The 12,805-nt window shown below is 41.9% G+C and overlaps 1 protein-coding gene and 1 long non-coding RNA gene across 4 annotated transcripts in view; one reads left to right on the forward strand and one right to left on the reverse strand.

Annotated features, from left to right (window-relative positions):
- The window catches only part of UBE2U (ubiquitin conjugating enzyme E2 U), a 74,114-nt gene extending 72,368 nt beyond the window's left edge, over positions 1-1,746 (reverse strand). Inside the window, exon 1 of one of the 3 annotated variants that reach the window (XM_061411732.1) lies at positions 1,251-1,741. In XM_061411732.1, coding sequence (XP_061267716.1) covers positions 1,251-1,316 — 66 coding nt within the window. In that variant the 5' untranslated portion in view covers positions 1,317-1,741. Of the gene's footprint in view, positions 1-1,250 lie in introns of all 3 variants that reach the window. The other 2 variants (XM_061411734.1, XM_061411733.1) reach the window with 2 other exon arrangements.
- A 22-nt stretch (positions 1,747-1,768) lies between these two features.
- The window catches only part of LOC133244482 (uncharacterized), a 38,177-nt gene continuing 27,140 nt past the window's right edge, over positions 1,769-12,805 (forward strand). The window contains exons 1-2 of the long non-coding RNA XR_009735413.1: positions 1,769-4,246; positions 9,560-9,656. This is a non-coding gene — a long non-coding RNA (uncharacterized LOC133244482). The remainder of the gene's footprint in view (positions 4,247-9,559; positions 9,657-12,805) is intronic.

Here is a 12,805-nt window from a genome sequence, read left to right on the forward strand (position 1 = left end):
TGAATTCCAAAAGCTCTAAATTTTTCTTTTATTGATAAAAATTTTTGATTTGAGAAGGTGTTATATATTGTCTTATTACACAGAAGTTAAGGTAGATTCCAGAAAATACATGCAATAGTAAATTTTAAATAAATCATTAGTATGAAAATCACAAATGGGACAGGAAGGTCAAGAATGGAATATGTGACTTATGTAATTCTATAGGCAATTTAAAATTCAAATTCAAAAAGAAAGGAATAGTTGGAAAGCATGTATTTCTTCATAGCTTTAAAAAAAAACCCTACAGATGCTATATTAGGCATGAAGTAAGAAATTTTCATTAAGAAAAACCCAACTCTAAAATTATGCTCAAAAAAAATAAATAAAATAAAATTATGCTTATATATAAAAATAAAATTTTCCTACACTTGAGGCATTATTCCAATGGAGGGACAAGAATGCATTACTGTGCAAAACAATGAAGACCCAGCATAAACCAAAAATAATAAAATTTAAAAAATAAAATTATAAGGGAAAGACATTTATGTGTTATATGTCACAGCAATTGGCAAAAAGTGCACTAGACAGGAAGAAACAGAACTCAAGACTTAAGAGCAAGAGATTTTGGAGTCAAAAAACCCTGTGATGGACTCTCGAGCTCAAATATTTACTGAAAGCTTTCTGAGGCTTAGGTTTCTGGTAGGTTAAAACAAAACACTACCTACTTATTTTACAATATTGTATTGGTAATCGAGGGGCTTCCCAGGTGGTACAGAGGTAAAGAATCCACCTGCCAATGCAAGAGACCTCAGGTTACATCCCTGGGTGGGAAAGACCCCCTGGTGAAGGAAATGGCAACCCACTCCAGTATTCTTGCCTGGAAAAATCTCATGGACAGAGAAGCCCGGTGGGCTGCAGTGCATGGGGTTGCAAAGAGTCCGACACAACTTAGCCACTGAACATGCATGCACAATTGATAATTAGTGAATGCAACCCTGCACCTACTAGTTATTTTCTACCTGATAGACTGTTACATTCAGGGATTAAAGTCCATAAATACTCAGCATAGTGTGCTCAATACTATTAACTATTATTATGAAATACTAATAATTATTATGAAACAGATTATTATACTGAAATAGTTTCATTAAACAAGTCTGTAGTGCAAATTAGATTTAACTAAATTATGCCCTGTGGAATAAACACAGATTAAACTGCTTTTAAAAACTCGTACCCCAAAGAAACACACCCTTCATGTCTCCAATACTCACCTCATAATTGTTGTTCTTCAACTCTTGGAATTCTCTTTTTAGCAAGATGTAAGCTCTGCTGTACATGATAAGGCAAAAAAGCCTCTGATCCTGTCCCCTCACTACTAGGGTTCCCTCTGAGGCAAGTGTCTGAGGTTATGGGTCACTCTCCTATACCTAGTTAACTTGGTATAAATACTTGCTTTCTCGAGCTTCAGAATGCTGTATACTCCCAAGAGATGTGGACCTATGTTGGGCACGTAGCAGCGACTTTCTTTTCTCCTTTGACTCTTCTAAAGGAGGACTTCAGAAGGAAGACTTGAGCGCTTTCTCTACTGCGGTGTGTCCTTGCGGCGCCAGCCCACAGCCCAGCCTGAAGGTAAACGTGGATGAAACCCTGAGACCACTCGTGCTGCTTGTGCATGAAGTGGGCGTAAGAGGCGTTAAGTTTAGGGTGTGCTTAACGGGTCACCGTCTCCGCTTCACAGGTGTAACTGTGTGCGGGTTGGGCAAGAAGATGCAAATCGGTTGCCAAGCAACAAGACTAAACGGAACTGTAGAGGAGGTGGGCACTTGGCCGCTCCTCATCCAATCAGCGATGTGGGGTGGCCTCTGGAAACCTCCACAGCCAATCATCCAAAAGATTCAGTTTGAAAGGCCAATGAGAAGCGTTGTTAAGGCCTCCTTGCCCACTCTATCTCCGCGCCCGTTGCGACTGCTACGTCCGTCCATTTTGTTGGCGTAGGGGGAAAAGTCAGAGGGTCTAGGGTTTAAGTCTAAGTCAGAGAGGACTTCACTAGAAGTCCTCAGAAATCATCTTTTCTTTTTCTTTGAATATGAGAAACTATCAGGTAATATATGACCGACAGTACTGGTCTGCGGTTGTTTATAATAACTTATATGGCACTTCTCTTGTGGCTCAGCTGGTAAAGAATCCGCCTGCAATTAGGAAGACCTGGGTTAGATCCTTGGGTTGGGAAGATACTCTGGAGAAGGGAGAGAGTACCTACTCCAGTATTGTGGCCTGGAGAATTCAATGGACTGTATAGTCCATGGGGTCACAAAGAGTTGGACACAACTCTGCGACTTTCACTGTCATATGGCACTTCAGCGGTCATGATATGTTCACGTACATTATTATATCATCGAATCCTTCAGTTACTCTGGAAGAATGCTCTGCAACAGGACATTGCATCTCGTCAAAAATTCTCATGTCTTGCTGACTTTTGCCACTTTCTGTTCGTTCTATCTAGATATTTACCACGTTCATTTCATCCTTCTACCCCTCCATTTTTCCTTCACTCATCATTCAGATTTACCTTTGCCTACGAGTCCTTATGAAATCACCCAAGATTAGGCTCCTTTCTTGTGATCCTAGAGGACCATGTATTTACCTCCTTGTTAGCGTTTATTGGGCTTCCTCGGTGGCTCAACGGTTAAAAAAGAAAAATCCATTTGCAATGCAGGGGCCGCAGGAGACATGGGTTGGATCATTGTGTTGGGAAGATCCCCTGGAGGAGGGCACGGAAATCCACTGGAGTATTCTTACCTGGAAAATCCCATGGACAGAGGAGCCTGGCGGGCTACAGTCCATAGGGTCACAGAGTAGGACAAGACTGAAGAGACTTTAGCAGGCAGGCATAGCATTTATCAGGCTGTATCACAATTGCCCATTGCTTTCTTCAGCCAACTGTGAGCCTCTTAAAGGTGCTAATTTGCCCATGTCAACTACAGAAGCTGGCATCTTTTCTCAGAGTACTTTTTCTTACTGTTTACTAATTTTGTGGAAAACAGGACATCAGTTTAATTAGTTCATTCATTTCACAGATATTTATTTTGCACTTCTCATGTGCTGTACAATTCAGATGAAGTGACTACCTTTTTGGCTCCAGTATTCAATAAATATACAAAACAAAAACAAGTGTACAGAGCAAAAATCATAATTTCAGATCACACATACTACAGACAATAAAACAGTAATGTAATAAAAAGTAGCTAAGGGTTAGAAATGGTCAGGGAAGTCCTCTGTCAGGAGTGGGCAGTGAGGTGATACATGATAGTTTGGACGAGAAGGAGCCAGTTATTTGAAATGTTGAGGGCAAAGAGTTCCAGGAAGAGGAAAAGACAATAGTTCTCAGTCAGGAAAAAGCTTGGCTTCAAATGGGAACTGGCAGGGCCTGAGAGAATATGATGGAGATGTGATTAGGTTGGAGCTCTACGTGTAGGGAAGTTTGGGTTTTATTTGAATAGAAGTGGGAATCATTGGGAGAAGGAAATGGCAACCCAGTCCAGTGTTCTTGCCTGGAGAATCCCAGGGACGGGGGAGCCTCGTGGGCTGCTGTCTATGGGGTCGCACAGAGTCGGACACGACTGAAGTGGCTTAGCGGTAGCAGCAGCAGGGCATCATTGAATGGCTTTAGGGATGAGAGTGTTATTCTCTACATTTACAAAATTACTCCAACTTCTTTGTGGAGAATGGATTGTAGGGGAGACCACTTAGCAGACTCCCGTGATCATTTTCATGTCCAGGTAGGGTAGTTGAGAAATTTCCAACAATATCTTCACTTTACTAACATTTGATACAATAGAATGATTTGATTTTGTTTTATAAAACTGAATATTAAGGAATTTTTCTTATGAAAACATCAACTAGGACCTGAGATTGAATTTTGGTGGGACTCTCCTTCAAAGCCTGACAGATTTTTCCCTTGCATTTATGGAACACTGGCAACATATGGTGGGAGCAAATAAAGAGCTGCTTCCATGAGAAAGGAGAGGGAACCAATTAGGGAATTTTAACCAGGTTTCTTTGATGATACTATGGTCTTTCATTCTGCTTTAACAGGAGAAATCTGTGATAGTAAATGCAGACTCTCTGTATAAAATTTTGTTCTAGGAGAAATTCAGTTCAGTTCAGTGGCTCAGTCCTGTCTCTTTGCAGCCCCATGTACTGCAGCACACCAGGCCTCCCTGTCCATCACCAACTCCTGGAGTTTACTCAGACTCACGTCCATTGAGTAAGTGATGCCGTCCAACCGTCTCATCCTCTATCGTCCCCTTCTCCTCTCACCTTCAATCTTTGCAAGCATCAGGGTCTTTTCAAATAAATCAGTTCTTCGTATCCAGTGGCCAAAATATTGGAGTTTCAGCTTCAGCATCAGTCCTTCCAATGAATATTCAGGACTGATCTCCGTTAGGATGGACTGGTTGGATCTCCTTGCAGTCCAAGGGACTCTCAAGAGTCTTCTTCAACACCACAGTTCAAAAGCATCAATTCTTCAGCTCTCAGCTTTCTTTACAGTCCAACTCTCACATCCATCAGTTCAGTTCAGTTCAGTCGCTCAGTTGTGTCCGACTGTTGCGAGCCCATGAATCGCAGCACGCCAGGCCTCCCTGTCCATCACCAACTCCCAGAGTTCACCCAAACTCATGTGCGTCGAGTTGGATCACATCCATACATGACTACTAAAAACCATAGCTTTGACTAGATGAACCTTTGTTGGCAAAGTAACGTCTCTGCTTTTTAATATGCTGTCTAGGTTGGCCATACTTTTCTTCCAAAGAGCAAACGTCCTTTAATTTCATGGGTGCAGTCACCATCTGCAGTGATTTTGGAGCCCAAAAAAATAAACTCTGTCACTGTTTCCCCATCTATTTGCCATGAAGTGATGGGACCAGATGCCACGATCTTAGTTTTCTGAATGTTGAGTTTTAAGCCAACTTTTTCACTCTTCTCTTTCACTTTCATCAAGAGGCTCTTTAGTTCTTCACTTTCTGCCATAAGGGTGGTGTCATCTGCACATCTGAGGTTATTGATATTTCTCCCTGCAATCTTGATTCCAGCTTGTGTTTCATCCAGTCCAGCATTTCTCATGATGTACTCTGCATATAAGTTAAATAACCATGGTGGCAATACACAACCTTGTGGTACTCCTTTCCCTATTTGGAACCAGACTGTTGTTCTGTGTCCAATTCTAACTGCTGCTTCTTGATCTGCATACAGATTTCTCAGGAGGCAAGTTAGGTAGGTGGTCTGGTATTCTCATCTCTTGAAGAATTTTTCAATTTGTTGTAATCCACACAGTCAAAGGCTTTGGTGTAGTCAACAAAGCAGAAATAGATGTTTTTCTGGAACTCTCTTGCTTTTTCAATGATCAGTGATTGAACATCTGGATTGAATATCCAGATTCAATATTCAACATCCAGCTTGAACATCTGGAAGTTCATGGTTCACGAACTGTTGAAGCCTGGCTTGGAGAATTTTGAGAATTACTTTCCTAGCGTGTGAGATGGGTGCAATTGTGCAGTAGCTTGAGCATTCTTTGGCATTGCTTTTCTTTGGGATTGGAATGAAAACTGACGTTTTCCAGTCCTGTGGCCACTAGTGAGTTTTCCAAATTAGCTGGCATACTCAGTGCAGCACTTTCACAGCATCATCTTTCAAGATTTGAAATAGCTCAACTGGAATTCCATCACCTCCACTAGTTTTGTTCAAAGTGATGCTTCATAAGACCCACTTGACTTCTCATTCCAAGATGTCTGGCTCTAGGTGAGTGATCACACCATCATGATTATTTGGTTCATGAAGATCCTTTTTGTATAGTTCTTCTGTGTATTCTTGCTACCTCTTCTTAATATCTTCTGCTTCTGTTAGGTTCATACCATTTCTGTCCTTTATTGTGCCCATCTTTGCATGAAATGTTCCCTTGGTATCTCTAATTTTCTTGAAGTGATCTCTAGTCTCTCCCATTCTATTGTTTTCCTCTGTTTCTTTGCACTGATCACTGAGGAAGGCTTTCTTATCTCTCCTTGCTATTTTTTGGAACTCTGCACTCAAATGGGTATATCTTTCCTTTTCTCCTTTGCCTTTCACTTCTCATCTTTTCATAGCTATTTATAAGGCATCCTCAGACAACCATTTTTCCTTTTTGCATTTCTTTTTCTTGGGGATGGTCTTGATCACTGCCTCCTGTACAATGTCATGAAACTCTGCCCATAGTTCTTCAGGCACTCTGTCTATCAGATCTAATCCCTTGAATCTATTTCTCACTTCCACTGTAGAATCATAAGGGATTTGATTTAGGTCATACATGAATGGTATAATGGTTTTTCCTACTTTATTCGATTTAAGTCTGAATTTGGCAATAAGGAGTTCATGATCTGAACCCTGTCACCTCCTGGTCTTATTTTTGCTGACTGTATAGAGCTTATCCATCTTTGGCTGCAAAGAATGTAGTCAGTCTGATTTCAGTATTGACCATCTGGTGATGTCCATGTGTAGAGTCTTCTCTGGTGTTGTTGAAAGAGGGTAATTGCTATGACCAGTGCATTCTCTTAGCAAAACTCTATTAGCTTTTGCCCTGCTTCATTCTGTACTCCAAGGCTAAATTTGCCTGTTACTCCAGGTATTTCTTGACTTTCTACTTTGCATTCCAGTCCCCTGTCGTGAAAAGGACAACTATTTTGGGTGTTATTTCTAGAATGTAGGTCTTCATAGCACTGTTCAACTTAAGCTTCTTCAGGGTTACTGGTCGGGGCATAGACTTGGATTACTGTGATATTGAATGGTTTGCCTTGGAAACCAACAGAGATCATTGTCGTTTTTGAGATTGCATCCAAGTACTGCATTTCAGACTCTTTTGCTGACTATGATGGCTACTCCATTTCTTCTAAGGGATTCTTGCTCACAGTAGTAGATATAATGATCCTCTGAGTTAAATTCACCCATTCCAGTCTATTTTAGTTCGCTGATTCCTAAAATGTTGATGTTCACTCTTACCATCTCCTGTTTGACCATTTCCAATCTGCCTCGATTCATGGACCTAACATTCTAGGTTCCTATGCAATATTGCTCTTTACAACATTGGACTTTACTTCTGTCACCAGTCACATCCACAACTGGGTGTTGTTTTTGCTTTGGCTGTGTCTCTTCATTCTTTCTGGAGTGATTTCTCCACTGATATTCAGTAGCATATTAGGCACCTACTGACCTGGGGAGTTCATCTTTCAGTGTCCTATCTTTTCACCTTTTCATACTGTTCATGAAAGTTCTCAAGGTAAGAATACTGAAGTGGTTTGCCATTCCCTTCTCCAGTGGACAATATTTTGCCCACTAGGAGAAATTATGACAAAGTAGAAGATAAAATTAAAGCATTCTCTGTTTTGAATTTTTAGAAATTGATATTTATATGGTACTTTAGTCTTGTGAGAATCAAATTTAGTGTATTCTCACGTGCTAAGTTGTTTCAGTTGTGTCACTCTTTGAGACCCTATGGACTGAAGCCTTCCAGACTCCTCTGTCCATGGGGATTCTCCAGGCAAGAATACTGGAGTGAGTTGCATGCCTTCCTCCATGGGATCTTACGAACCAGTGATCAAACCCAAGTCTCCTGCATTGCAGAATGACTCTTTACCATTGAACCTCCAGGAAGCCCCCATATATTCTCACACCTCAAATCTATTGCTAACCTTACCCTCTCCTTGGGACATGAGACTAGTGTCCCCAGCTGCCTAGTTCTCACCAAGCTGTCCCAAAGACATTTCAAACTCAAAATGTCCAAAAATAAATTTGTTACCTTCCATTCTCTCAACCAGCCTTCTGTTCCATTTGTTTTACCCAGTTTCCCTAGCTGGAAACTTGAAGTTTGCTCTGACCCCACTTCCTCTTCGTGACTCTAATTCAATCACATACTAAAACCAGCTGCTTTTCTAGCTTCTCAGACATATCACCAGTTCCTGAGTTCACAGCCTTGCCATCGGTTGCCAAAGCACAGAACGTCTTTATACTGCATTCTTTGTCTCCAGACCTGCCTTTTATAAAACTTAACAGTAATTTAAGCTAACATGTCATTATGTAATTCTTTGCTTAAAATACTTCAAGGACTCCCCTTCATCACTCTAGCTTATTCTACCTCCATCTACAGAGTTTTTATGTAGATCAACTTCTTGGGGTGTGGGTAGGGTGGCTGAAATTGTGGACAATGTGTCTGTGTATCTATGTGTATAAATCTGTGCATATAGACTTTTGTTAGAACAGGGACAATGAATTCATTAATTTAATAATAGCCTCCTGTGATGTAAAAAGCATAAGAAACCATACACTATAGTACAAAGAATTGAAAAGAGAAATGTTGCACTGCATTTCTTATGGTAGGCAGAATTGTAAGATAACCACCATATCTCCACCCCCTGCATAATCCTCAGGACTGTGAATATGATGCGTTTTTCTTCTGCGATTAAGTCGACTTTTGAGGCATAGTTGACTTTAAGAAAGGCAGATTATCCTCGGAGAGCCTGACCTAATTTGGTGAACCTTCAAATGGGACTGGGCTCTTCCCAAAGTCATTGAAAGCCTGAGAGGGACTCCATATGAGAGAGATCCTCAGCTGACTCTTTTGAAAATGGAAGGTGCCATATGGCCAGAAATGTGGGCAGCTTCTAGGACCTGAGAGTGGCTGCTGCCTGACAGCTAGTAAGAGAATCAGGGCCTCAGTCCTACAACCATAAGCAACTCAATTGTGGGAAAAACACACAAGCTTGGAAGAGGACCTGAACTTCAAATCAGAACACAATCAATACTCATTAGACCCTGAGCAGACAATTTAGTCATGCTGTACCCAGATTTGACCAAAAGGGCTATGGGCTAATAAATGAGGATTGTTTTAAGATATTGAGTCTGTGGGCTTCCCAGGAGGCACTAGTGGTAAAGAACTCGCCTGCCAGTGCATGAGATGCATAAGACATGGATTTAATCGCTGGGTCAAGAAGATCCTCTGGAATTGGAAAAGGCAATCCACTCAAGTATTCTTGCCTGGAAAATTCCATGGACAGAAGAGCCTGGCAGGCTACAGTCCATGGGGCTGCAAAGAGTTGGACACGACTGAGCAACTGAACATACATTAAGTCTGTAGTCTTTGTTTTGGAGCAACAGCTAACTTATACAGCTTATTACCCAACATGCATCGCTATTGACCAAAATGAGTTATATGGCAAAAGATCAGTCACTTATTGAACTAAGTTTATCTGATTTAGTGGAAAAAAACCAACTGATAGACATTAACATATGGCTTTAGACAATGTTAGGGGATAACATGGGTATGGCACCCTGAAAAATGAAGTGAACCATGCCTCATGCACAAGTTTTCATAATCCTAGGTGAGCAAGGCAACTGAGAGTCTATTTTATTAAACATTTGCAGAGTTAGAGGCCATCTCCAGCTTTAACAACGAAGAATTCCCTCCCTCCCTTTTAAAAAACAATTCTTTCCCTAAGGAGTGGAACAGATGTTTTCATTTTACTTAAACTAAAAGACTGTTTTCCTCATCCACCAGGAATATGTACCAGTACAAAGTGTTAACCTCATTTGGATTTGAACCCCCATCCTCAAGAGCAAAAGAAGGCTGAGGATCGCCAAATGTCAGCTCAGCTGTGAGAAGTGTTTTAAATCATATTTTGACGTACGTTACGCTGTTAACTAGAAAATGAAGTGCAGCACACATGCTTCTAGTAACTCTGGTTTCAAATCATATGATCCCTTCTTTGTCTTGAAGACCTTTTGATGTGCGTTCCCAATATTGAGTTTCTCTGCTTTTAATAATCTTATATTCCTTCCTCAATATAAATGTCATGAAAAATACTGAATGCTAATCTTCAAAGATCAAACAGGAAGAAAGAGGTAGGCAGCATAGCTCAGTGACTTGAATTCCTGAAATTTCTCATTTAAACATTTTTATTTTAGCTTATAAAAGCCTAGGCTCAAAGAAATGCTTGGTTTTCCTTTGTAAAGTTGAAGTTGCAGGCACTCCCAAATTTCAGAATTCTGTTAACTGTAAAATAATTAGGTCTCTCCTTGTCAAGGACCTGAGATGCAGGGATCTATTGGATCCCCTAACAGAAGGGGACTCAGAATCAATATATGCTGACCCTTATGTCATCTTCTTTGCTTTGGCCTGGATGACTGAAAGTCCAGCTTTGCCTGGGTCTGGGGGAATTCCTGGGGAAAAGGACTTTCAAAGAGCTAAAACTGTCATAATCACTGGTAAGCTGGCACCATTGGTCATCCTAGCTTGGGCATCAAGAACTTTTGCAGGGTGGGAGTTGTATGGAAAGAAAGTGAAGTCACTGAGTCGTGTCTGACTCTTTGCAACCCCATGGGCTGGGGCCTATCAGGCTCCTCCATCCATGGGATTTTCCAGGCAAGAATACTGGAATGCATTGCCATTTCTTTCTCCAGGGGATCTTCCCGACCCAGGAATTGAACCTGGGTCTCCCGCATTGCAGGCAGACGCTTTACCGTCTGAGCCACCAGGGGAGTTGTATACACTGCTCTTTTTTGGAGGTTGGTGTTTAAAGGTTGGTGTCAGTTTGTTTTTCATGCAGGCTGGTGCCCAAACCTTGTAATCAAAGTTCTGAAACATTTTAACCGACCACGACCTTAAAGAGCCTTTCCTGGACAGGCCTCCCTCCATATCCTCTGTTTTGGTGGTAGTTTAGTCACTAAGTCGTGTCTGACTCTTTGTGAACCCATGGACTGTAGCCTGCCAACCTCCTCTGTCCATGGGATTCTCCAGGCAAGAATACTGGAGTAGGTTGCCATTTCCTTCTCCAATATCCTCTGTTTTAGCTCCTCTCAGAAGTACCTAGATGATAGTATTTGATGCAAATTTCCTGAGTTGTTTTGCAGATGTGAACACCCCACCCCCACCCCAAAGGAGAAACTACTTGATGCCTATAAGCTCATAGCCCCAGGCCTCCTGGAGCCTAAAGACTGATAAAGTTAACCCCCATGACCCCACCCTGTTGCCTCACCATCAGCCCATCAGAGAACTGTGCACACACTGATCACTATCCTGCGACCCCCCACCCCCAACCTGCCCTTTAAAAATGCTTTGCTGAAACCCTTTGGGGAGCTTGAAGCTTCTCAGGGCATGAGCCGGTTCGTCTCTTTTCATGACCTTACAATAAACCTTTCTCTGCTCCAAACACCGATGTTCCAGTTTGTTTGGTCTCTTTGTGTGTAGTCGGATGCAGGAACTTGCATTAACAGCATAATCCCCAGAATCACATCAGGAGAGGATTTTAGGGTTGCCTATGATGGGGCATCCCTGGTGGTTTACCAGTGAAGAATCTGCCTGCCAGTGCAGGAGACACAGGAGATGCTGGTTTGATCCCTGGGTTTGGAAGATCCTCTGGGGAAGGAAATGGCAACCCATTCCAGTCTTCTTGCCTGGGAAATCCCATGGACAGAGGAGCCTGGTGTGTACAATCCATGGGGTTGCAAAAAGCCAGACACAACTTAGCGACTAAACAACAACGATGATGATGAAGGAATGCAGTGTCTGCCTGGGTTCTTTACTTGCACTGAAGTGTTTTAAGAAAATTATGTCTCCTTTGTTCCCAACATGGGAACACCAATCACTGAGAGATAATGCAGTTTATAATATCTAAGTATGACTATGACTATTATGTGTGAGTGTGTGTGTGTGTGTGTGTAAGGGGAGGGTACTGGTTAAAGGATATAATTATTCTAGGTTTCTGTCACATATATATCTACAAAGAGGGATGAAGCATTTCATATACCTTCCCATAGTCTCTCAGTTGCCCCCAGGGGAGTTCCAGAATTTCAACATCAAGGACCTTTGAGGTGGCAGTCGGCTTGGAGGGGGTGAAAGGGGTGACATATGGTTTAGGGATGGCTTAGGGATGTGTCCTGAAGCTGTTTTTACTTAGTGTGTGTTTATTAGGGGTGGTTTGAAGGGAGATGATGAAACTTATTGACAGGTTAAACCTACCCCCACTTCACTGGCACAGAACAGAGTGTTCTACATTATGGCATATGCATGAATAATTAAGTAGGATATTTGTGCTCTAAATATTTTGCCACATTAGAAAATAATGTATTCCTTTATGAAAATTGTTTAACACACATTGAATAGTGACAGCAACGTTGTCACTTTCTGAGCACCTCCTATGTGCCAGATACTTCTCATGTATGTGTATATGTTCTCATTAAATGCTTATATCAACTCAAAGACAGATATTAGAGAAAAAATATAAAATCGTATGCTGTGTGTGCTTAGGCGCTCAGTTGTGTCCGACCCCTTGTGACCCTGTGGACTATAGCCTGCCAGGTTCCTCTGTCCATGGGGATTCTCCAGGCAAAAATACTGGATTGGGTTGCCATGCCCACCTCCAGCGGATTTTTCCAAACCAGGGATCAAACCCAGGTCTCCCACAGCTGATTCTTTACCCTCAGAGCCACCAGGGAAGCCCAAGAATACTGGAGTGCGTAGCCTATGCCTTCTCCAGAGGATCTTCCCGACCCAGGAATCAAACGAGGGTCTGCTGCATTGCAGATGGATTCTTTACCATCTGAGACACCAGGGAAGCCATCGACTATGTTTTTGAGAACTCTTGTGTCAGGCGCTCTTCTCTGCAACTCATGTTCCTCACCTTCAATTCTGTGAAGTGGATACTTTCTCGGGTGAAGAAACGGCAGTTCAGTAACTTGTGTAAAGTCATATGATTACCAAAGAGTGAAGGGGAGGTTTAAGCCCAGGCAGTCTGACATCAGAACC

The sequence above is a fragment of the Bos javanicus genome, chromosome 3, assembly GCF_032452875.1.
Source record: "Bos javanicus breed banteng chromosome 3, ARS-OSU_banteng_1.0, whole genome shotgun sequence".
Taxonomy (NCBI): domain Eukaryota; kingdom Metazoa; phylum Chordata; class Mammalia; order Artiodactyla; family Bovidae; genus Bos; species Bos javanicus.